Source organism: Artemia sp. Qi Xiang Cuo, chromosome 17 (genome assembly GCF_049724085.1).
Source record: "Artemia sp. Qi Xiang Cuo chromosome 17, ASM4972408v1, whole genome shotgun sequence".
In the NCBI taxonomy this organism is placed as follows: Eukaryota; Metazoa; Arthropoda; class Branchiopoda; order Anostraca; family Artemiidae; genus Artemia; species Artemia sp. Qi Xiang Cuo.
The window spans coordinates 38451006-38478656 of NC_142810.1; the positions used below are offsets into that span (position 1 = coordinate 38451006).

General features: G+C 32.5%; 1 protein-coding gene across 2 annotated transcripts in view; it reads left to right on the forward strand.

The window, feature by feature from the left end:
* Window positions 1-27321, forward strand: part of LOC148942175 (arylsulfatase G-like) — a 183153-nt gene extending 155832 nt beyond the window's left edge. For both annotated transcript variants that reach the window (XM_089102945.1, XM_089102947.1), the window contains exons 7-8: window positions 19-109; window positions 26927-27321. In XM_089102945.1, coding sequence (XP_088959071.1) covers window positions 19-109; window positions 26927-27219 — 384 coding nt within the window. In that variant the 3' untranslated portion in view covers window positions 27220-27321. The remainder of the gene's footprint in view (window positions 1-18; window positions 110-26926) is intronic.
* The last annotated feature ends 330 nt before the right edge of the window (window positions 27322-27651 follow it).

Sequence of the window (27651 nt, forward strand, 5' to 3'; positions counted from 1 at the left end):
AAGATGGATAACTTTCAGGTTCTCTTCCATCCTAATTCTGGCGCGTTTGGAAACTATGGAGATGTTGGAGCAGTCCGAATGGGCAAATACAAAGCGGTGTTTTACTCAGGTATGTCTCCTTTTTGAAATATTGGTAGTCAAATTTGAGCATTCCCCTTATAGACCTGGTACAGTAACAACAAAATTACAAGTACAGTATTATAATTGCGTTAAACGGTCTTTTATCGACACCTTAGTTTAATCTAAATTTCGTTTGTTTTTACTAAGTTATTCACTTTTTTTAACATTCTTTAATCTATGTTTCCCTCACGATCTACTATCTTCTTTTTGAGACGATGTTAGAAAACTATTTGCCCGAGTTTTTTAAGAGCTTGGCGTGTCAAATATGAATGAAAAACATAAAACTTCGAAACCAATTTTAACCAGCCAAACAAAAGAAGTTTTTTATTAAGAAAGCCTCATATTCCTTACTATGTATGTTTAAGAAGGGACTAATTTTAACTTTAGTTAACTAAAGAGAATAGGGAAAATTTTCGTGGTTATTCAGGAATGGTCCCTTTTCTACCCAACCAAATTCAGGAATGCTAATAACTTGTAACTGTAGGAAGTTCTTGTCATTCCTTAACTTGGTAAGACAGGGAAGGAATTCTTTCTGAATAAAAAAAAACCCTGCGTATTCCGTTTTAACTAAGTAAACATCATTCCTTAATAAACTGAAATGAGGGTTTCTTATCAAAATTAACTTTAAAAAAACAAGTTTTTTTTAACTGAAAGTAAGGAGCGACATTAAAACTTAAAACGAACAGAAATTATTCCGTATATGAAAGGGGCTGTCCCCTCCTCAACGCCCCGCTCTTTACGCTAAAGTTTGACTCTGTCTCAAAACTTTATTTTTTTTAAACAATAAAAAAACTTTAGGTTAAAGAGCGAGGCGTTGAGGAGGGGACAGCCCCTTTCATATACGGAATAATTTATGTTAGTTTTAAGTCTTAGTGTCGATCCTTACTTTCAGTTAAAAAAAACTTTTTTTTTAGTTAATTTCTGAACGTTTTTGAAATAATGCAGCTTTGATTTTGGCTCACCGTACATGAATAATCAAAACGAAATTAGCATATTAATTTTCCCTTTTTTTGGCTAAATGGCTTTCTTGAAATTTTCTTCTGACGTAACTTACGAATTAACTTACGTAACGAACTTCTATATTCGTATGTTTTTATTATGTATATGAGGGAGTTTGATCCTTAGTCAATACCTTATTCTTTATGCTAAGGTTCGAATTCATTACGATTCTTTCACTTTTAGGGGATGTTTCCCCCCTCATTCAAAAATCAGGTAAATTTTCTCAGGCTCGTAGCCTTTGATGAGTAATGCTAAACTTAATAAAATTTATATATTTAGAATCAGCTTTACAAGGCCATTCTTTTGATAAATTTATTGACATCAAAATACGTTTTTTAAAGTTTCGATTACTATTGAGCCGTATCGCTTGTTTTTTTTTATTGTTTTTTTTTTATTACGCGTATGTTATTACGTATATGAGGGGGTTCTCCCCTTATTCAATGCCACGCTCTTTACGCTAAAGTAAATTTTTTTTTTAAATCACAAACCCCTGAATCACAAAGGCCGTTTAGTTAGAATAGATAGCTCTTTTGAAAGCACTAAAAAAAACTGTAGCGTAAAGAGCGAGGTATTGACTTGGGGGTGACCCCCTCATATACATAATAATTTCTGTTCGTTTTAATTTCTAATGCTGCTTCTTCATTTCAGTTGAAAAAACTTGTTTTTTTTTTTTAATTTAATTTCTGATCGCTTTTTAAATAATGCTGGGAAATCCGGCGCCCCCTTCATAGAAATGTCCCTTACCCCAAGGAAACATCCTCCACGGAAAGATTCTCCCGAGTAACCCCTCCTCCATCCCCCACCACCAGAAAAAATCCTTCCTGAAAATGTCTGTATACTTCCCAATAACCAATACTATATGTAAACAATGGGCAAAGTTCATAACTTGCGGCCCTTCTTCTGGGAACTGTGGGAGATTAAGTCATCCTAAAAGACATATGTATTAAATTTTCGACTGTGCTGAACAAAATGGCTATCTCAAAATTTTAATTGGGTGACTTCGGGAACAAAATGAGCGTGGGAGGGGGCCAAGTTGTCCTCCAATTTTTTTGTCACTTAAAAAGCGCACTAGAACTTTTAGTTTCCGTTCAAATGAACCCTCTTACGATATTCTAGGACTACTGGATAGATACGATCACCCCTGGGGAAAAAAAACAACAAATAAACACGCATCCGTGATCTTTCTTCTGACAAAAAATACAAAATTCCAAATTTTTGCAGATAGGACCTTGAAACTTCTGCAGTAGGGTTCTCTGATACGCTGAATCCGATGGTTTGAATTTCATTGAAGTTCTATGACTTTAAAGGGTATTTCCCCCTTTTTTTGAAAATAAGTCAAATTTTCTCAGGCGCATAACTTTTGATGGGTAAAACTAAACTTAATGAAACTTATATATTTGAAATCAGCATAAAAATCTGATTCTATTGATGTATATATGGGTATCAAAATTCCGGTTTTTAGAGTTTCGGTTACTATTGAGCCAGGTCGCTCCTTACTTACAGTTCGTTATCACGAACTATATATTATATTATATTATATAACTTTTTGATTTTTGAATTGACAAATTTGTAAAGCGTTTATACTGTTCTGTTTAACTATTAAACAATAAAAAACAAGTTTTTTCAACTGAAAGTAAGGAGCAACATTAAAACTTAAACCAACAGAAATTATTACGTATATGAGGGGGCTACTCCTCCACAACACTTCGCTCTTTACGCTAAATTTTCTTAGTAGGCTTACTAAAAAAACATCTTATTGTTCTAATTAAACGAACAAAGTGTTTTACGAGTCGTTCTTAATGGATTGGGACTGAATTCAAACTATAGCGCAAAGAGCGAGGTGTCGTGGAGGAGTAACCCCCTAATGCACGTAATAATTTCTGTTCGTTTCAAGTTTTAATGTTACTCCTTACTTTCAGTTGAAACAATTTGTTTTTTTAATTTAATTTCTGATCATTTATTAATGAAAGGAATCTTGCTACTCCTCCTTGGAAAAATCCCTCCTCCCCAAGGATTTATTCTCTAGACCAATGGTTCTCAAACTGTGGAATGCGTACCCCTTGGGGGTACGTAAACATTTTTAGGGGGTACGCGGTCGGCCAATAAAAAAATAAAACAACCCTTTAACTCTAGTCTGGCAATTTTATTTATATTTTAGCTATAGTTTGCTTAGTACCGGTAACTGAGAAGGGGTACCTAAAATGTTTTGTCGGTAAAAAGGGCACAGGGTCTAAAAAACGTTTGAGAACCACTGCTCTAGACAATTCAATCCTGGTGAAAATTTACCCCAGACAATTATCCTTTACATTTCCACGCGCAAAATTGAGACGAAAAAGAGAAAGCAAGACATAAGAAGAATTTAGTATAGGAATTCTGACAAATTCCCCCAGCGTAAAATTTCTCCTGAAAAAGTCACCCCTGGATACTTCTCTCCCCATAGAAAATTATTCCCGATGAATATCCCATCCGTAGGAAATCCCCCCCCCCAAAAAAAAAATCGTGTGCATACTTCCCAATAACAATTACTTTGCGCAAACAATAGGCAAATTTTGTAACTTAAAGACTTATCCCCAGGGGCTGTGGGAGGGTCATGATATCCCCAAAAGCATAGTTATTCGGCCTTTCAACTATGCTGAACAAAATGACAATCTCAAAATTTTGATCGGACGATTTTGAGAAGAAGAGGCGTGGGAGGGGGTCTAGTTACCCTCCAATTTTTTGCTCGCTTAACAAAGGGCACGAGAACTTTTAATCTCCATTCAAATGAGCCCTCCCACGATATTCTAGGACCACTGGGTCGATATGGTCACCCTTAGGGAAAAAAAATATAAATAAACACGCATCCGTGATCTTTCTTCAGGCAGAAAATACAAAATTACAAAATTCCACATTTTTTCAGATAGGCGCTTGAAACTTCTACAGTAGGGTTATCTGATACGCTGAATCTGATGGTATGGTTTTCATTAAGATTCCTTGACTTTTAGGGGGTTTTCCGCCTTTTTTTAAAAATCAGGCAATATTTCTTAGGCTCGTAACCTTTGATGGGTAAGATTAAACTTATTGAAACTTATATATTTGAAACCAGCATAAAATCCTGATTTCTTTGATATATCTATTGGTATCAAAATTCCGTTTTTTTTAGACTATCGGTTACTATTGAGGCGGGTCGCTCCTTACTTATAGATCGTTACCACTAACTGTTTGATTCTGAATTTCTACGTAATCATTTAGTTCTATAAAAAGAGAGATGTTAAGAAAATGACCATACTAAAATACAAAATCAAAGATCAATTCGTGTTATATGGCGAAGTGAGGCTGAAAGTTTTTTTCAGGCAGAAAATACAAAATTCCACATTTTTTCAGATAGTCGCTTGAAACTGCTACAGTAGGGTTATCTGGAACGCTGAATCTGATAGTGTGATTTTCATTAGGATTCTATGACCTAGGATTTTTTTTCTACCTTATTTCAAAAATCAGGCAATATTTCTTAGGCTCGTACCCTTTGATGGGTAAGATTAAACTTATTGAAACTTATATATTTGAAACCAGCATAAAATCCCAATTCCTTTGATATATTTATTGGTATCAAAATTCAATTTTTTTTAGAGTATCGGTTACTATTGAGGCGGGTCGCTCCTTACTTAAAGTTCGTTACACTAACTGTTTGATTCTGAATTTCTACGTAATCATTTAGTTCTATAAAAAGAGAGATGTTTAGAAAATGACCACACTAAAATTCAAAATCAAAGATCAATTCGTGTTATATGGCGAAGTGAGGTTGAAAGTTTTTTTCTGGCAGGAAATAGAAAATTACACATTTTTTCAGATAGGCGCTTGAAACTGCTATAGTAGGGTTATCTGACACACTGAATCTGATGGTGTGATTTTCATTAAGATTCTATGACTTAAGAGGTTTTCTCCACCTTATTTCAAAAATCAGGCAATATTTCTTATGCTCGTAACCTTTGATAGGTAAGATAAAACTTAATGAAACTTATATATTTGAAACCAGCATAAAATTCCGATTCCTTTGATATATCTAGTAGTATCAAAATTCCGTTTTTTAGAGTTTCGGTTACTATTGAACGGGGTCACTCCTTACTTAAAGTTGGTTACCACGAACTGTTTGATTCCGAATTTCTACGTAACCATTTAGTTCTATATATAGAGAGATGTTTAGAAAATGACCACACTAAAATCCAAAATCAAAGATCAATTCGTGTTATATGGCGAAGTGAGGTTGAAAGTTTTTTTCTGGCAGGAAATAGAAAATTACACATTTTTGCAGATAGGAGCTTGAAACTGCTACAATAGGGCTATCTGACACACTGAATCTGATGGTGTGATTTTCATTATGATTCTATGACTTAAGAGGTATTTCTCCACCTTTTTTCGACAATCAGGCAAAATTTCTTATGCTCGTAACCTTTGATCGGTATGACTAAACTTAATGAAACCTTATATATTTGAAACCAACATAAAATTCCGATTCCTTTGATATATCTAGTAGTATCAAAATTCCGTTTTTTAGAGTTTCGGTTACTATTGAACGGGGTCACTCCTTACTTAAAGTTGGTTACCACGAACTGTTTGATTCCGAATTTCTACGTAACCATTTAGTTCTATATATAGAGAGATGTTTAGAAAATGACCACACTAAAATCCAAAATCAAAGATCAATTCATGTTATGTGGCGAAGTGAGGTTGAAAGTGCGTATGTGTCTATCCGTTCGTGTTAATGAACGGCAAGGTCAACGATCATTTTTATCAGTAAGATAGTTTTGTCACGTACACAAAAGAGATGATGTTAGTTGGCGTAGTCGAGTTGTCAGCATTCATCAAGGCTGTAAGACTGTATAATCGGTAAGTTATAAATGAAGTCACTGATTACCCGAGTTTCAGTAATTTTGACTCAGACTCTTATTTTTGTCAATAGAAACCAAGACTCTCAAAGAATGGACTTTAGGGCGACAGTTCTAGGGTGATTCAAGATACATAAAATTCATTAGTTTCAAATTTACCCATTAAAGTTATAGTCATGAAAAAAATGTATTTAAAAAAGGAAAAACCAAAAAGGATATGGTTTTGGTGGGAATTACACCGGGAATCATAGGTAATCTGAGGGAGTAAATTAATAACCACCTTCAAGCCCTTGAAGCTGCTATTCAACGTTGGGTTCCCAAAATTCTAAGGTTAAGAAGCTGCTTTAGTTCGAAACCCATTTCATGTTTCCTTGGATGTTGCCGAAGAGGATTAATTCTTAGAGCTACGAAATGACTCCTTAGCGCGCGACATATTTAAATAAAAATCGTTATTTCAATTTTGGTGTACAATGCATCGCTTGTCTCCTAAATTTTTCGTACTTTCTTTTCGAATACTGGATCCATTTGCTTTTACTTATTTCTGAGAAAATGAATTTTCAGCTCTTTTACTCATCAAGACAAAAGCACCATGGATAATGCTGAAGTTTCTGATAAACCACAGGAATTTTTTCTAGAGGTACGATATGAAACCTCAACGCGTAATATATTTAAAAATTTGGCTATCTCTATTTTGGTGTACAATGTGTCATTCCTATCCTAACGCTCCTGTGCTTTCTTTTCGATTATTGGCGTTCTTTGCTTCTGCTTGCCTCTGCGAAATTTGATTTCCAGCTTTTTCGCAGATCAAGACAAAAGGCAAGAACAAGCTGGATCTTCAAGATAACGTAAGATTGGCCTGGCAAGAAATCACCCAAGAATTATAATACTTGCTGAGCAGATGCAAGCTCAATCATCACGCTAATAATTGATAATAAAAATATTCCCATTTTGTTTAATCTGAAAATGTATTATCATACCCTTTGTTTTGTGTTTTATTTATGAAGCATTACGGATAAGAAAGAAGGTTGCAAACATTGCTTAAAAATATGTAAAGGCCGCAATGAATGAGCGTTGGAAACTGCTTAGAATTCCTACGGAGGAATACCGTTGGGAATCCAGACGATTACCATACATAAGTATGACACCAGATTTCGTCAGAATTTCCGTTTTTATCCTTATTGATCTTCAGCCGTACGATCTCCACCGTGACCACTAAGTTACATAGTATGGCTTTTGCATCTGCATATCAAGGTTGCCAATACGGAAACAATGACTGACTTCGACGCCTTCAGCTGATTGCAAGACGCGATTCACTGCCCAATTGATAAAAATATTGAACAGTATACGGGGCAGGACATATTCCTTTCTCATCCAAAAATAGATGGCAAAAAAAGGAGCACCCTTCTCCACTAGCTATTGTGCAGGCACGGACATGGTGATAGCATCCCTGGATAAGGCTTATCAACTTCTCTGGAACACTGTCTTTCCACGTTGAAATTCTAAACCCTATGAATATAATAGGGTTTAGAACAGAATATAATTTTTACTTTACTGAAAAAATTCTTTTAAATGTTATCACTTTTATAACTTTAAGAAATAAAAAATTAATTAAGATTTTAAGTAATTAATATCAGCATATGTATATTAAACTGACAATGCACATATTTTTCAGTAAATTCATTTGAATTTTTTCAGTAGACAAATTATATTCTGGCTTTTAGAAATCATAGGGTTTAGAACCCTACTCAGATTAGTTTTTGCTCGTTTTGAGTTTGACTTATTTTAATTTCTGTTTGTTTGGATTTCATTTATTTCTTAACACTGATTTGGGGTAGTTGTATGCTTGGTAGATTATTTGATTCTATTTTTGTTCATTTTTGATTTAATGGAGTTCTTTATTTTTTTGAAAAACTTGTTTTGTGCAAAAAGCTTTTTTGATTAATTTTATTAAGCCCAGCTCCATTTTTCAATGTAATCTATAATTCTTTTAGGTTTAATCTCTTGCTTAAACCTTGTCGCTGCTCTTTTTTGTTTGAACATCCATTCAAAGTCAATTTTTGCTCGTTTTACGCCTAAAATTTTTGCCTTAATTTTCATGACTAGACCTCACTTATTAAAGTGAAATACCAAAAAACAACAGAATTTTTTGTTTTGTTTACAAACTTTAGATGGCGGTTTAGAAGGTTCTTTAACCGGGACCATATTAGGATTCAGTATTCTCTTTACTCAAGTAGACAAGTGAATGCCAAGAGATTGCTAGACGAATTTTAATTAAGTAATTATCAATTACAAACCAAAACCAGCATTAGTTCCTCTTCTAGAATTTTTTTTACACTATTTTTTTATGAACTTGATTAGGTCAGTTTTGAACAACTAGTAATTTTTCAGAAGCCTCCAAACTTACATAGTCTTGTTACTTCGCTTCAATTGGACCGTCAGTAGAGGTGACCCTAAAGCCCCCAGGACTCACCCCTGCTGCCACCTATAACTTTTTTACATAGTTTAATGAGGACAGGGTCAATGACCTATTTCTCAATGACCTCTTTCTCCAGGTGTGTTTTTGGCACGCTCTCAGCGAATGTTACGAGTTTCCAGGAATTTGGAACACCTGTGCTGTCGACCTCAATTCATTTATCGTGAATCAATAATTCCCCTTAGAAACAACAAATTAATTTCCCTTTCTTGACAGATCAATCAACCAATGACATCATCTGTCAGACTTTAAAAATTTTCGCCTAGAAACGATTCTCCAGGAATAGATCCAAGTCATTAATGTCTTTGCCTCGGAAACAACTCTTTTGGTCGAACTCCAAAGGATATTAATAGCCAAAGGCCATGGAAACACTTCTCCAAGAAACATCTTAGCGATGAATTGTTTTAGCGCGGAAATCAGGTTTCTTATTAATTTGAAATGCATTAGCGCAGAGATGCCAAAAACAAAAAGAACACGCTGAATTACGTTTAGGGATTATTTGGGCGAAACTGTTTTAGACAGGTTATGGAACTATTTCGGCGAAACAGTTAGAGACATTTTAAAAGATGATTTTTGAAGAGATTTTGGAAGAGGATTTGAGGGTGAAACTCTGTGGTCGTTATAATATACAAGTTTCATTTGAACAGTGTTGTGAGGTCCTCTACCCCAACCCCAAGGGTTCCGATCCCCCTACCCCAACCCTGAAGGAAGCCCCCGGTCCTCAAAGGTCCCCCGGGCTCCCAAAGGACCACCCGGCCCTCAAGGGTCCCCCAGGACCCTCCCCTCCCTCTTCCTCCCTATCCTCCCCCCTCCTCACCGCCCCATCCCCCTCCCCCTCCCCCTCCCCTCCCCCTCCTCTCCCATTTTTTAATATTTTTTTGTGCATTGAAACACAGAAAGACCCCCTTCCCCCGGCCCCTCCCCCCTCCCATTTTTAAAAGTTCATTTGAATTTCTTTCGTTGAAATGCAAGATTTGGAATATTTCAGTAGCGTTTGCTTGTGGTTTACCTTGTCACAGTTACATTTTCTTGATTTTTCAAAGTTCATTTTGAATTTCTTTTATTGAAATGCAAGAGTTGGAATATTTCACTAGTGTTTGGTTGTGGTTTACCTTGTCACAGTTAAATTTTCTTAATTTTTCAAAGTTTAGTTTGAATTTCTTTCGTTGAAATGCAAGAGTTGAAATATTTCAGTAGTGTTTGATTGTGGTTTACCTTGTCATAGATACATTTTCTTGATTTTTCAAAGTTCATTTTGTATTTCTTTCGTTGAAATGCAAGAGTTGAAATATTTCAGTAGTGTTTGTTTGTGGTTTACCTTGTCACAGTTACTTTTTCTTGATTATTCAAAGTTCATTTTTAATTTCTTTCGTTGAAATGCACGATTTGGAATAATTCATTAGTGTTTGGTTGTGGTTTACCTTGTCACAGTTACATTTACTTGATTTTTCAAAGTTCATTATGAATTTCTTTCTTTGAAATGGAAGAGTTGGAATATTTCAGTAGTGTTTGGTTGTGGTTTACCTTGACACAGTTACATTTTCTTGATTTTTCAAAGTTCATTTTGAATTTCTTTCGTTGAAATGCAAGAGTTGGAATATTTCAGTAGTGTTAGAATGTGGGTTACCTTGTCACAGTTGCATTTTCTTGATTTTTCAAAGTTCATTTTGAATTTCTTTCGTTGAAATGCAAGAGTTGGAATATTTCAGTAGTGTTTGGTTGTGGTTTACCTTGTCACAGTTACATTTTCTTGATTTTTCAAAGTTCATTTTGAATTTCTTTCGTTGAAATGCAAGAGTTGGAATATTTCAGTAGTGTTTGGTTATGGTTTACCTTGTCACAGTTACATTTTCTTGATTTTTCAAAGTTCATTTTGAATTTCTTTTGTTGATATGCATGAGATGGACTATTACTTGAGGGGGTGGGAGTTGATTAACTTTTAAAATTTACAATTTATATAATTTTCTAAGTTGATTTTGTTTGTGTTAAGCTGTAATGCTCTTGGAGTTCGATGTCATTTTTTTGTGGTCGAGATGTACAATATAACAGGTATATTTTCTTGATTTTTCAAAGTTAATTTTGAATTTATATCTTTTAAATTCAACAGTTGTAATATTTCAGTAGTGTTTGTTTGTGTTTTAACTTGTCACAGTTACATTTTCTTGATTTCTAAATGTTCATTTTTATTTTCCTTCGTTGAAATACAACAGTTGGAATATTTCAGTAGTGTTTGGTTGTGGTTTACCTTGTCAAAATTACATTTTCATGATTTTTCAAGTTTTATTTTGAATTTCTTTCGTTGAAATGCAAGAGTTGGAATATTTCAGTAGTGTTTGGTTGTGGTTTACCTTGTCACAGTTATATTTTCTTGATTTTTCAAAGTTTATTTTGAATTTCTTTCGTTGAAAAGCAAGAATTGCAATATTTCACTAGCGTTTGTTTGTGGTTTACATTGTCACAGTTACATTTTCTTGATTTTTCAAAGTTTATTTTGAATATCTTTCATTGAAATGCAGGAGTTGGAATATTTCAGTAGTGTTTGGTTGTGGTTTACCTTGTCACAGTTACATTTTCTTGATTTTTCAAAGTTCATTTTGAATTTCTTTCGTTGAAATGCAAGAGTTGGAATATTTCAGTAGTGTTTGGTTGTGGTTTACCTTGTCACAGTTACATTTTCTTGATTTTTCAAAGTTCATTTTGAATTTCTTTCGTTGAAATGCAAGAGTTGGAATATTTCAGTAGTGTTTGGTTGTGGTTTACCTTGTCACAGTTACATTTTCTTGATTTTTCAAAGTTCATTTTGAATTTCTTTCGTTGAAATGCAAGAGTTGGAATATTTCAGTAGTGTTTGGTTGTGGTTTACCTTGTCACAGTTACATTTTCTTGATTTTTCAAAGTTCATTTTGAATTTCTTTCGTTGAAATGCAAGAGTTGGAATATTTCAGTAGTCTTTGGTTGTGGTTTACCTCGTCACAGTTACATTTTCTTGATTTTTCAAAGTTTATTTTGAATTTCTTTCGTTGAAATGCAAGAGTTGGAATATTTCAGTAGTGTTTGGTTGTGCTTTACCTTGTCACAGTTACATTTTCTTTATTTTTCAAAGTTAATTTTGAATTTCCTTCGTTGAAATGCAAGACTTGGAATATTTCAGTAGTGTTTGGTTGTGGTTCACCTTGTCACAGTTACATTTTCTTGATTTTTCAAAGTTCATTTTGAATTTTTTTCGTTGAAATGCAAGAGTTGGAATATTTCACTAGTGTTTGGTTGTGGTTTACCTTGTCATGGTTACATTTTCTTGATTTTTCAAAGTTCATTTTGATTTTCTTTCTTTGAAATGCAAGAGTTGGAATATTTCAGTAGTGTTTGGTTGTGGTTTACCTTGTCACAGTTACATTTTCTTGATTTTAAAAAGTTCATTTCGAATTTCTTCCGTTGAAATGCAAAAGTTGGAAGATGTCAGGAGGTTTTTTGTATTGAGGAAATTGTCAGAGTTACATTTTATTGATTTTTAATAGTTATTTTTTAATTTCTTTCATTTAAATGAACGAGTTGGACTAGTTCAATAATATTAAGATGTGTTTTACCATGTCATAGAGAAATATTATTGATGTTTCAAAGTTCAGTTTGAATTTCTTTAGTTGAAATGCAAGAGTTGGAATATTTCAGTAGTGTTTGGTTATGATTTACCTTGTCACAGTTACATTTTCTTGATTTTTTAAGGTTTATTTTTAATTTCCTTCGTTGAAATGTAAGAGTTGGAATATTTAAGTAGTGTTTGGTTGTTGTTTACCATGTCACAGTTACATTCTCATGATTTTCCAAAGTTCATTTTGAATTTCTTTAATTGAAATGAAAGAGATGGAATATTTCAGTAGTGTTTGTTTGCGTTTTACCATGTCAGAGTTAGATAATCTTTATTTTTAAATGTTCATTTTGAATTTCTTTAGTTGAAATGCAAGAGTTGGAATATTTCAGTAATGTTTGGTTGTGGTTTACCATGTCACAGTTACATTTTCTTGATTTTTCAAAGTTCATTCTGAATTTCTTTCGTTGAAATGCAAGAGTTGGAATATTTCAGTAGTGTTTGGTTGTGGTTTACCTTGTCACAGTTATATTTTCTTGATTTTTCAAAGTTTATTTTGAATTTCTTTCGTTGAAAAGCAAGAATTGCAATATTTCAGTAGTGTTTGCTTGTGGTTTACCTTGTCACAGTTACATTTTCTTGATTTTTCAAAGTTCATTTTGAATTTCTTTCGTTGAAATGCAAGAGTTGGAATATTTCAGTAGTGTTTGGTTGTGGTTTACCTTGTCACAGTTACATTTTCTTGATTTTTCAAAGTTCATTTTGAATTTCTTTCGTTGAAATGCAAGAGTTGGAATATTTCAGTAGTGTTTGGTTGTGGTTTACCTTGTCACAGTTACATTTTCTTGATTTTTCAAAGTTCATTTTGAATTTCTTTCGTTGAAATGCAAGAGTTGGAATATTTCAGTAGTGTTTGGTTGTGGTTTACCTTGTCACAGTTACATTTTCTTGATTTTTCAAAGTTCATTTTGAATTTCTTTCGTTGAAATGCAAGAGTTGGAATATTTCAGTAGTGTTTGGTTGTGGTTTACCTTGTCACAGTTACATTTTCTTGATTTTTCAAAGTTCATTTTGAATTTCTTTCGTTGAAATGTAAGAGTTGGAATATTTCAGTAGTGTTTGATTATGATTTACCTCATCACAGTTACTTTTTCTTGATTTTTCAAAGTTTATTTTGAATTTCTTTCGTTGAAATGCAAGAGCTGGAATATTTCAGTAGTGTTTGGTTGTGGTTTACCTTGTCAGAGTTACATTTTCTTGATTTTTTAAGGTTCATTTTGAATTTCCTTCGTTGAAATGCAAGAGTTGGAATATTTCAATAGTGTTTGGTTGTGGTTCACCTTGTCACAGTTACATTTTCTTGATTTTTCAAAGTTCATTTTGAATTTCTTTCATTGAAATGCAAGAGTTGGAATATTTCAGTAGTGTTTGGTTGTGGTTTACCTTGTCAGTGTTACATTTTAATGATTTTTCAAAGTTCATTTTGAATTTCTTTCGTTGAAATGCAAGAGTTGGAATATTTCAGTAGTGTTTGGTTGTGGTTTACCATTTCACATTTGCATTTTCTTTATTTGTCAAAGTTCATTTTGAATTTCTTCCGTTGAAATGCAAGAGTTGGAATATTTCAGTAGTGTTTGGGTTTGTATGACAATGTCACAGTTACATTTTCTTGATTTTTCAAAGTTGATTTTTAATTAATTTCATTGGAATTAAAGAGTTGGAATATTTCAGTGGTTTTTGGCTATGGTTTACCTTGTCACAGTTATATTTTCTTGATTTTTCAAAGTTCATTTTGAATTTCTTTCTTTGAAATGCAAGAGTTGGACTATTTCAGTAGTGTTTGTTTGTGGTTTACCTTGTCACAGTTACATTTTCTTGATTTTTTAAAGTTTATTTTGAATTTCTTTCGTTGAAATGCAAGAGTTGGAATATTTCAGTAGTGTTTGGTTGCGGTTTACCTTGTCACAGTTACATTCTCATGATTTTTAAAAGTTCATTTTGAATTTCTGTCATTGAAATGCAAGAGTTGGAATATTTCAGTAATGTTTCGTTGTGTTTTACCATGACACAGTTACATTTTCTTGATTTTTCAAAGTTCATCTTGAATTTCTACTGTTGAAATGCAAGAGTTGGAATGTTTCAGTAGTGTTTGGTTGTGTTTTAACTTGCCTCAGTTACATTTTGTTGATTTTTCAAAGTTCATTTCGAATTTCTTTCATTGAAATGCAAGATTTGGAATATTTCAGTTGTGTTTCTTTTTGGGTTACCATGTGACAGTTACATTTTTTTGATTTTTATAAAGTTAATTTTGAACTTCTTTCGTTGAAATGCAGGAGTTGGATTATTTCAGTAGTGTTTGTGTGTTATCTACATTGTCACAGATACTATTTCTTCATTATTAACTGTTCATTTTGAATTTCTTTCGTTGAAATGCAAGAGTTGGAATATTTCAGTAGTGTTTGGTAGTGATTTACCTTGTCACAGTTACATTTTCTTGATTTTTCAAAGTTCATTCTGAATTTCTATCATTGAAATGTAAGAGTTGGAATATTTCAGTAGTGTTTGATTGCGGTTTACCTTGTCACAGCTACATTTTCTTGATTTTTCATATTTCTTTGTGTGTTTCTTTCTTTGAAATGCTAGAGTTGGAATTGTTCAGTTGTGTTTTTTAGTGTTTTAACTTGTCACAGTTACATTTTCTTGATTTTTCAAAGTTCATTTTGAATTTCTTTCGTTGAAATTCAAGAGTTGGAATATTTCAGTAGTGTTTGGTTGTGGTTTACCTTGTCACAGTTACATTTTCTTGATTTTACAAAGTTCATTTTGAATTCCTTTCGTTGAAATGAAAGAGTTGGAATATTTCAGTAGTGTTTGATTGTGGTTTACCTTGTCACAGCTACATTTTCTTGATTTTTCAAAGTTCATTTTGAATTTCTTTCGTTGAAATGCAAGAGTTGGAATATTTCAGTAGTGTTTTGTCGTGTTTTTCCTTGTCTCAGTTTCATTTTCTTTTTTTTTCAATGTTGTTTTTTAATTTCTTTCGTTTTTTTGATAGTTTTGTATTTTTTCTGTAGTGTTTGGATTTGGTTTACCTTGTCACAGTTTCATTTTCTTGATTTTTCAAAGTTCTTTCTGAATTTCTTTCGTTGAAATGCAAGATTTGGAATATTTCAGTAGTGTTTGGTTGTGGTTTACCTTGTCACAGTTACATTTTCTTGATTTTTCAAAGTTCATTTTGAATTTCCTTTGTTGAAATGCATGAGTTGGAATATTTCAGCAGTGTTTGGTTATGGTTTACCTTGTCACAGTTACATTTTCTTGATTTTTCAAAGTTCATTTCGCATTTATATCGTGGAAATGTAAGAGTTGGAATATTTCAGTAGTGTTTGGTTGTGGTTTACATTGTCATAGTTACATTTTCTTGATTTTTCAAAGTTCATTTGAATTTCTTTCTTTGAAATGGAAGAGTTGGAATATTTCAGTAGTGTTTGGTTATGGTTTAGCTTGTCACAGTTAAATTTTCTTGAATATTCAAATTTAATTTGAATTTCTTTATTCGAAATTCAAGAGTTGAAATATTTCGGTAGTTGTTGGTTTTGGCTTACCATGTCACAGATACATTTTCTTGATTTTTCAAAGTTCATTTTGAATTTCTTTTGTTGAAATGCAAGAGTTGGTATATTTCAGTAGTGTTTGGTTGTGGTTTACCTTGTCACAGTTACACTTTCTTGATTTTTCAAAGTTCATTTTGAATTTCTTTCGTTGAAATGCATGAGTTGGAATATTCCAGTAGTGTTTGGTTATGGTTTACCTTGTCACAGTTACATTTTCATGATTTTTCAACGTTCATTCTGATTTTATTTCATTTAAATGTAATAGTTGGAATATTTCAGTAGTGTTTGCTTATAGTTTACCTTGTCAAAGCTACATTATCTTGATTTTGCAAATTACATATTAATTTCTTTAATTTTAATTAAATATTTTGAAAATGTAATTAGTGTTTTGTTGTGGTTTACCTTGTCACAGTTAGATTTTCTGGATTCTTGAAAGTTCTTTTGAATTTCTTTAGTTGAAATGCAAGAGTTGGAATATTTCAATAGTGGTTGGTTATGGTTTACCTTGTCACAGTTACATTTTCTTGATTGTTCAAAGTTCATTTTGAATTTCTTTCGTTGAAATGCAAGAGTTGAAATATTTCAGTAGTGTTTGGTCGTGCTTTACCTTGACACAGTTAAATTTCTTGATTTTTGCTAGGTTAGGTTAGGTTAGGCTAGATCAAGTTAGATTAGGTTAAGTTAGGTTAGGTTAGCCTACGTACGCGCGCGTATGGAGGCTAACCTAACCTAACCTAACCTAACCTAATCTAACTTGATCTAGCCTAACCTAACCTAACCTAACCTAACAAAAATCAAGAAATTTAACTGTGTCAAGGTAAAGCACGACCAAACATATTTCAATGAAAGAAATTCAAAATGAACTTTGAAAAATCAATAAAATGTAACTGTGTCAAGTTAAAACACAACCAAACACTACTGAAATATTCCAACTCTTGCATTTCAACGAAAGAAATTCAAAATGAACTTTGAAAAATTAAGAAAATGTAACTGTGACAAGGTAAACCACAACCAAACACTTGTGAAATATTCCAACTCTTTAATTTAAAATAAATAAATTAAAAATGAAATTTGAAAAATAAAGAAAATGTAACAGTGTCAAGGTAAACCACAACCAAACACTACTGAAGTATTCCAACTCTTTCATTTCAACGAAAGAAATTCAAAATTAACTTTGAAAAATCATGAAAATGTAACTGTGACAAGGCAAACCACAACCTAACACTACTGAAATATTCCAACACTTGCATTTCAACGAATGAAATTCAAAACGAACATTGAAAAATCAAGAAAATGTAACTGTGACAAGGTAAACCACAACCAAAAACTACTTAACTATTCCAACTCTTCCAATTAAATGAAAGAAATTCAAATGAACTTTGAAAAATAATGAAAATGTAACTGTGACAAGGTAAACCATAACCAAACACTACAGAAATATTCCAACTCTTGCATTTCAACGAATAAAATTCAAAATGAACTTTGAAAAATCAAGAAAATGTAACTGTGACAAGGTAAACCACAACCAAACACTACTGAAATATTCCCACTCTTGCATTTCAAAGAAAGAAATTCAAATGAACTTTGAAAAATCAAGAAAATGTAACTGTGACAAGGTAAACTACAACCAAACACTACTGATATATTCCAACTCTTGCATTTCAATGAAAGAAATTCAAAATGAACTTTGAAAAATCAAGAAAATGTAACTGTGACATGGTAAACCACAACCAAACACTACTGAAATATTCCAACTCTTCAACGAAAGAAATTCAAAATGAACTTTGAAAAATCAACAAAATGAAACTGTGACAATGTAAACCACAACCAAACAATACTGAAATATTCCGACTCATGCATTTCAACGAAAGAAATTCAAAATGAACTTTAAAAAATCAAGAAAGTGTAACTGTGACAAGGTAAACCACAACCAAACACTACTGAAATATTCCAACTCTTGCATTTCAACGAAAGAAATTCAAAATGAACTTTCAACAATCAAGAAAATGTAACTGTGACAAGGTAAACCATAACCAAGCACTACCTAAATATTCCAACTCTTTCATTAAAACTAAATAATTTCAAAAGAACATTGAATATTCAAGAAAATGTAACTATGACAATTTAAACCACAACCAACCACTACTGAAATATTCCAACTCTTACATTTCAACGAAAGAAATAAAAAATGAATTATGAAAAATCAAGAAAATGTAACTTTGATAAGGTAAACCATAACCATACACTACTGGCATATTCCAACTCATGCATTTCAACGAAAGAAATGCAAAATGGAATTTGAAAAAAAAAGAAAATGTAACTGTGACATGTTAAACAAAAACCAAACACTACTTAAATATTCCAACTCTTGCATTTCAACGAAAGAAATTCAGAATGAACTTTGAAAAAACAAGAAAATGTAACTGTGACAAGGTATACCACAACCAAACACTATTGCAATATTCCAAATCTTGCATTTCAACGAAAGAAATTCAAAATGAACTGTGAAAAATCAAGAAAATGTAACTGTGACAATGTAAAACACAACCAAACACTACTGAAATATTCCAACTCTTGCATTTCAAAGAAAGAAATTCAAAATGAACTTTGAAAAATCAAGAAAATGTAGATCTGACAAGGTAAACCACAAACAAACACTACTGAAATATTCCAACTCTTGCATTTCAACGAAAGAAATTCAAACTGAACATTGAAACATCAAGAAAATGTAACTGTGACAAGGTAAACCACAACCAAACACTACTGAAATATTCCAACTTTTGCATTTCAACGAAAAAAATTCAAAATGAACTTTGAAAAATCAATAGAATGTAACTGTGATATGGTAAACCATAACCAAACACTACTGAAATATTCCAACTTATGCATTTCAAATAAAGAAATTCAAAATAAACCTTGAAAAATCAAGAAAATGTAACTGTGACAAGGTAAACCACAACCAAACACTACTGAAATATTCCAACTCTTGCATTTCAACAAATGAAATTCAGAATGAACTTTGAAAAATAAATAAAATGAAACTGTGACAAGTTAAACCAATGCAAAACACCACTCAAATATTCCAAATCTTGCATTACAACGAAAGAAATTCAAAATGAACTTTTAAAAATCAAGAAAATGTAACTGTGACAAGGTCAACCACATACAAACAACACTGAACTATTAAAACTCTTTCCTTTCAACGAAATAATTTCAAAATGTTCTTTTAAAAATCGAGAAAATGTAACTGTGACAATGCAAAACATAACCAAACATCACTCAAATAGTCCAACTCTTGCATATTGAAGAAAGAAATTAAAGATGAACTATGAACAATCAAGAAAATTTAACTGTGACATGGTAAAACAGATCCAAACACTACTGAAATATTCCAACTAATGCATATTATCGAAAGAAAGTCAAAATGAACTTTGAAAAAGCAATAAAATATAACTGTGACAAGGTAAACCACAACCAAACACAACTGAAATATTCCAACTCTTGCATTTCAAAGAAAGAAATTCAAATGAACTTTGAAAAATCAAGAAAATGTAACTGTGACAAGGTAAACCACAACCAAACACTGCTGAAATATTCCAACTCTTGCATTTCAACTAAAGAAATTCAAATGAACTTTGAAAAATCATGAGAATGTAACTGTGACAATGTAAACCACAACCAAACACTACTGAAATATTCCAAATCTTGCATTTCAACGAAAGAAATTCAAAATGAACTTTGAAAAATCAACAAAATGTAACTGTGACAAGTTAAACCACAACCAAACACCACTGAAATATTCCAAATCTTGCATTTCAACGAAAGAAATTCAAAATGAACTTTGAAAAATCAAGAAAATGTAACTGTGACATGGTAAAACATAACCAAACACTACTGAAATATTCCAACTCTTGCATTTCAACGAAAGAAATTCAAAATGAACTTTGAAAAATCAAGAAAATGTAACTGTGACAAGGTAAACCAAAACCAAACACTACTGAAATATTCCAACTCTTGCATTTCAACGAATGAAATTCAAAATGAACTTTGAAAAATCAAGAAAATGTAACTGTGACAAGGTAAACCACAACTAAACACTACTGGACTTTTCCAACTCATCGCTTTTAAAAGAAAGAAATTCAAATGAACTTTTAAAAATCATGAAAACGTAAGAGTGACAGGGTAAAATACAACTATACACTACTGAAAGATTCCAACCGATGTGTTTCAATAACTAAAATTCAAAATGAACTTTTAACAGTCACTAATATGTAACTGTGACAAGGTGAACCATAACCAAACACTACTGAAATATTCCAACTCTTGCATTTCAACGAAAGAAATTCAAAATGAAGTTTGAAAAATCAAGAAAATGTAACTGTGACAATGTAAACCACAACCAAACACTACTGAAATTTTCCGACTCCTGCATTTCAACGAAAGAAATTCAAAATGAACTTTGAAAAATCAAGAAAATGTAACTGTGACAAGGTAAACCACAACCAAACACTACTGAAATATTCCAACTCTTGCATTTCAACGAAAGAAATTCAAAATGAACTTTCAACAATCAAGAAAATGTAACTGTGACAAGGTAAACAATAACCAAGCACTATTTAAATATTCCAACTCTTTAATTAAAACTAAATAAATTAAAAAGAACTTTTAAAATTCAAGAAAATGTAACTATGACAAGGTAAAACAAAACCAAACACTAGTGAAATATTACAACTATTCCATTTCAAGGAAAGAAAATCAAAATGAACTTTGAAAAATCAAGAAAATGGAACTGTGCTAAGGTAAACCATAACCAAACACTACTGAAATATTCCAACTCATGCATTTCAACGAAAGAAATTCAAAATGAACTTTAAAAAATCAAGAAAATGTAACTGTGACAAGGTAAACCACGACCAAACACTACTGAAATATTCCAATTCTTGCATTTCAACAAAATAAATTCAGAATTAAATTTGAAAAAACAAGAAAATGTAACTGTGACAAGGTATACCACAGACAAACACTACTGAAATATTCCAAATCTTGCATTTCAACGAAAGAACTTCAAAATGAACTTTGAAAAATCAAGAAAATGTAAATGTGTCAAGGTAAACCACAAACAAAAACTACTGAAATATTCCAACTCTTGCATTACAACGAAAGAAATTCAAAATGAACTTTGAAAAATCAAGAAAATGTAAATCTGACAAGGTAAACCACAATCAAACACTACTGAAATATTCCAACTCTTGCATTTCAACTAAAGAAATTCAAACTTAAATTTGAAAAATCAAGAAAATGTAACTGTGACAAGGTAAACCACAACCAAACACTAGTGAAATATTCCAACTCTTGCATTTCAACGAAAGAAATTCAAAATGAAATTTGAAAAATCAAGAAAATGTAACTGTGACAAGGTAAACCACAAACAAACACTACTGAAATATTCCAACTTTTGCATTTCAATGAAAGAAATTCAAAATAAACTTTTAAAAATCAAGAAAATTTAACTGTGACAAGGTAAACCACAACGAAACACTACTGAAATATTCCAACTCATGCATTTCAACGAAATAAATTCAAAATTAACTTTAAAAAATCAAGAACATGAAACTTAGACATGGTCAAAAACAACAACAATAAACTGTACCAGTGAAACTATAGAAATTAATCGATATATTGACGGGTAGGAAAAATTCTACAAATGTCAATGTGCCTGTGTTAATGTATAAACCAACAACTATAAACTGCAAACAAACAAAAATAGCAGTTAAACGAACTACTAAATAAAAGAGCTATGAAAAATAAAGACCCTTTAAAATTGTCAAGTTAAACCAAAACCAAACACTACTGAAATATTCCAACTCTTGCCTTTCAGCGAAAGAAATTCAAAATGTACTTTGAAAAAACGATAAAATGAAAATGTGACAAGGTAAACCATAACCTAACATCACTCAAATATTCCAACTCTTTCATTTTAACTAGAGAAATTAAAGATGAACTATGAACAATCAAAAAAATGTAACTGTGACATTGTAATCCAAAACCAAACACTACTGAAATATTCCAACTGATGCATATCATCGAAAGAAAGTCAAAATGAACTTTGAAAAAGCAAGTAAATATAACTGTGACAAGGTAAACCACAACCAAACACTACTGAAATATTCCAACTCTTGCATTTCAACGAAAGAAATTCAAAAGAACTTTGAAAAATCGAGAAAATGTAACTGTGACAAGGTAAACCACAACAAAACACTACTGAAATATTCCAACTCTTGCATTTCAACGAAAGAAATTCAAATGAACTTTGAAAAATCATGAGAATGTAACTGTGACAAGGTAAACCACAACCAAACACTACTGAAATATTCCAACTCTTGCATTTCAACGAAAGAAATTAAAAATGAACTTTGAAAAATCAAGAAAATGTAACTGTGACAAGGTAAACCACAACCAAACACCACTGAAATATTCCAAATCTTGCATTTCGACGAAAGAAATTCAAAATAAACTTTGAAAAATCAAGAAAATGTAACTGTGACATGGTAAAACATAACCAAACACTACTGAAATATTCCAACTCTTTCATTTCAACGAAATAAATTCAGAATGAACTTTGAAAAATCAAGAAGATGTAACTGTGACATGGTAAACCACAACCAAACACTACTGAAATATTCCAACTCTTGCATTTCAACGAAAGAAATTCAAAATGAACTTTGAAAAATCAAGAAAATGTAACTGTGACAAGGTAAACCACAACCAAACACTACTGAAATATTCCAACTCTTGCATTTCAACGAAAGAAATTCAAAATGAACAGATAAAAATCATGAGAATGTTACTGTGACAAGGTAAACCACAACCAAACACTACTGAAATATTCCAACTCTTGCATTTCAACGAAAGAAATTAAAAATTAACTTTGAAAAATCAAGAATTTGTAACTGTGACAAGGTAAACCACAACCAAACACTACTGAAATACTCCAACTCTTGCATTTCAACCAAAGAAATTCAAAATGAACTTTGAAAAATCAAGAAAATGTAACTGTGACAAGTTAAACCATAACCAAAAACTACTGAATTATTAAAAATCTTGCATTTACACTATATAAATTAAAAATGAACTATTAAAAATCAATAAAATGTAACTGAGACAAGGTAAACAAAAGCCAAACATAACTTAAATATTCAAACTCTTTCATTCCACCTAAATTAATTAACAAAGAAATTTGAAATATCATTAAAATGTAACTGTGATAAGGTAAACCATAACCAAACACTACTGAAATATTCCAACTCTTTCATTTCAAGGGAAGAAATTCAAAATGAACTTTGAAAAATAAATAAAATGTAACTGTGACAAGGTAAACCACAACGAAACACTACTGAAATATTCCAACTCTTGCATTTCAACGAAAGAAGATCAAAATGAACTTTGAAAAATCAAGAAAATGTATCCATGACAAGGTAAACCACAACCAAACACAAGTGAAATATTCCAATTCTTGCATTTCAACGAAAGAAATTCAAAATGAACTTTGAAAAATCAAAAAAATGTAACTCTGACAAGGTGAACCACAACCAAACACTACTGAAATATTCCAACTCATGCATTTCAACGAAAAAAATTCAAAATAAACTTTGAAAAGTCAAGAAAATGTAATTTTGAGATTGTAATCCACAACAAAACACTACTGAAATATTCCAACTCTTACATTTCAACGAAAGAAATTCTAAATAACATTTTAATAATCAAGAAAATGTAACTGTGACAAGGTAAACCACAACCAAACACTACTGAAATATTCCAACTCTTGCATTTCAACGAAAGAAATTCAAAATGAACTTTGAAAAATCAAGAAAATGTAACTGTGACAAGGTAAACCACAACCAAACACTACTGAAATATTCCAACTCTTGCATTTCAACGAAAGAAATTCAAAATGAACTTTGAAAAATCAAGAAAATGTAACTGTGACAAGGTAAACCACAACCAAACACTACTGAAATATTCCAACTCTTGCATTTCAACGAAAGAAATTCAAAATGAACTTTGAAAAATCAAGAAAATGTAACTGTGACAAGGTAAACCACAACCAAACACTACTGAAATATTCCAACTCTTGCATTTCAACGAAAGAAATTCAAAATGAACTTTGAAAAATCAAGAAAATGTAACTGTGACAAGGTAAACCACAACCAAACACTACTGAAATATTCCAACTCTTGCATTTCAAAGACAGAAATTCAAAATGAACTTTGAAAAATCACGAAAATGTAACTGTGACAATTGAAACCACACACACACGCTACTGAAATATTCCAACTCTTGCATTTCAATGAAAGAAATTCAAAATAAACTTTGAAAAATCAAGAAAATGTAACTGTGACAAGGTAAACCACAACCAAACACTACTGAAATATTCCAACTCTTGCATTTCAACTAAATAAATTCAAAATAAACTTAGAAAAATCATTAGAATGTAACTGTGACAATGTAAACCTTAACCACACACTACTGAAATATTCCAACTCTTACAATTTAAAAAAGGAAATTAAAAATGAAAATTAAAAAATAAAGAAGATGTTCCACTGACAATGAAAACAGCATACAAACACAACTTATATATTCCAAATCTTTAAATTAAGCGAAAGAAATTCAAAATAAACTTTGAAAAATGAAGAAGATGTAACTGTGACAAGGTAAACCAAATCCAAACACTACTGAAATATTCCAACTCTTGCATCTCGACGAAAGAAATTCAAAATGAACTTTGAAAAATCAAGAAAATGTAACTGTGACAAGGTAAACCACAACCAAACACTACTGAAATATTCCAACTCTTGCATTTCAACGAAAGAAATTCAAAATGAACTTTGAAAAATCAAGAAAATGTAACTGTGATAAGGTAAACCATAACCAAACACTACTGAAATATTCCAACTCTTGCATTTCAACGAAAGAAATTCAAAATGAACTTTTTAAAAATCAAGAAAATGTAACTGTGACAAGGTAAAACATAACCAAACACTACTGAAATGTTCAAACTCTTGCATTTCAACGAAAGAAATTCAAAATGAACTTTGAAAAATCAAGAAAATACAACTGTGACATGGTAAACCACAACCTAACACTGCTGAAATATTCCAACTCTTGCATTTCAACGAAGGAAATTCAAAATGAACTTTGAAAAATCATGAAAATGTAACTGTGACAAGGTAAACCACAACCAAACACTACTGAAATATTCCAACTCTTGCATTTCAACGAAAGAAATTCAGAATGAACTTTGAAAAATCAAGTAAATGTAACTGTTACAAGGTAAACCACAAGCAAACACTACTGAAATATTCCAACTCTTGCATTTCAACGAAAGAAATTCAAAATGAACTTTGAAAAATCAAGAAAATGTAACTGTGACAAGGTAAACCACAACCAAACTTTACTGAAATATTCCAACTCTTGCATTTCAACGAAAGAAATTCAAAATGAACTTAGAAAAATCAAGAAAATGTAGCTGTGACAAGGTAAACCACAATCAAACACTACTGAAATATTCCAACTCTTGCATTTCAACGAAAGAAATTCAGAATGAACTTTTAAAAATCAATAAAATGTACCTGTGACAAGGTAATCCACAACCAAACACTACTGAAATATTCCAACTCTTGCATTTCAATTAAAGAAATTCAAAATGAACTTTGAAAAATCAAGAAAATGTAACTGTGACAAGGTAAACCACAAGCAAACACTACTGAAATATTCCAAATCTTGCATTTCAACGAAAGAAATTCAAATGAACTTTGAAAAATGGGGGAGAGGGGCCGGGGGGAGGGGTTCGTTCTGTGTTTCAATGCACAAAAAAATATTAAAAAATGGGAGAGGAGGGGGAGGGGAGGGGGAGGGGAGGAGGGGGAGGGGGATGGGGCGGTGAGGAGGGGGGAGGATAGGGAGGAAGAGGGAGGGGAGGGGCCCTTTGGGGCCAGGGGGGAGGGGTCCTTTGGGGCCGGGGGGTCCGTTGGGGGTCTGGGGGACCCTTGAGGGCCGGGTGGTCCTTTGGGAGCCCGGGGGACCTTTGAGGACCGGGGGCTTCCTTCGGGGTTGGGGTAGGGGGATCGGAACCCTTTGGGGTTGGGGTAGAGGACCTCACAACACTGTTCAAATGAAACTTGTATATTATAACGACCACAGAGTTTCACCCTCAAATCCTCTTCCAAAATCTCTTCAAAAATCATCTTTTAAAATGTCTCTAACTGTTTCGCCGAAATAATTCCATAACCTGTCTAAAACAGTTTCACCCAAATAATCCCTAAACGTAATTCAGCGTGTTCCTTTTGTTTTTGGCATCTCTGCACTAATGCATTTCAAATTAATTAGAAACCTGATTCCCGCGCTAAAACAATTCATCGCTAAGATGTTTCTTGGAGAATTGTTTCCATGGCGTTTGGTTATTAATATCCTTTGGAGTTCGACCAAAAGAGTTGTTTCCGAGGCAAAGACATTAATGACTTGGATCTATTCCTGGAGAATCGTTTCAAGGCGAAAATTTTTAAAGTCTGACAGATGATGTCATTGGTTGATTGATCTGTCAAGAAAGGGGAATTAATTTCTTGTTTCTAAGGGGAATTATTGATTCACGATAAATGAATTGAGGTCGACAGCACAGGTGTTCCAAATTCCTGGAAACTCGTAACATTCGCTGAGAGCGTGCCAAAAACACACCTGGAGAAAGAGGTCATTGAGAAAGAGGTCATTGACCCTGTCCTCATTAAACTATGTAAAAAAGTTATAGGTGGCAGCAGGGGTGAGTCCTGGGGGCTTTAGGGTCACCTCTACTACCGTCTCGCTTCACTTCAGTCTTACCTCCTCAGTTCACTCGGGAACACTCTGAACTCCTTCGAAAAAACGCTGTACGGTGGCTGGTAGGTGGTAATGGACACATGCACAAGAGAGAAGATCCCCTCCCAATCATTACTTTCATAATTTTTCGCATAATTACCAATATTTTTGCCTCCTCTTTTTTCTGAACTTTGGTTTTCCTCATCCCAAAATAAATTTTGTGTTCCTTTAAGATTTCAGTGTAATTCTTATTTCCAAAATCAGATTTTGTTGCGATATGCATTTTCGACTTGAGAGGGCAGACAACATGCAAGTTGAAATGACTAATACAAATGCTAGGTTTGAGCTTAAAATAAGATGTTTTTTTAAGATAGGGAAGTATAACTGCCCTAAAAGTCATTGTCAATTTTCAATTATTTTATTTTAGGAGGATATCCAGACTGCCAAGGAAATCTCGGACAAAATCAGTTCCATAATCCTCCTCTGTTGTTTAACCTTGAGGAAGATATAGAAGAAAATCTGCCTATTAATACGAATAACGGGAAAAGTGAGGCAGGGAAAGCATTGAAAAAAATCCTCAAATACTATGCACATTTTTATGAGAAACTTCAGGAAGGTGGCATAAGTAATACAACTTACGAAGTAGATTGGTCACTGAGGCCGTGCTGCAATCCAAATGATGAATTCTGCAGGTGTGATAATCATTGGAAGGAACTATGAAGATAGGTTTGATAATGCAACTAATGTAGTTAATTTTTTACTGCGAAGTTCAGGTATCTTTTTGTTGATTAAGGAAAATAAAGTTATGTCGAAAAAACTAAATCAATATATTGACCTTTCTTTTCTCTTTTTTTATTTGAGATGACAGTTCATTACGACTAAACGCATTTCTTCTTACATGTCTATAGGTGGACTACTACTACTCCCGCTACTTCAGACCTGTTGCGGCGTTAAAGTGCTTGGGACGGACGCACTTGTGGAAACTTTTCATCCCACCTTAATATGTTACTACTAATGATTTGAAATGAATTTTAACAGTTTTTTTCTCCTTGTCAGCTTAGAATTGATACCTGCTAAACCAGTTTTTCAATCTAGGAAAAATTTAAAATTGGGGATTAGGCAACGAGCGTTCAAACATGTCCTATTCAAATT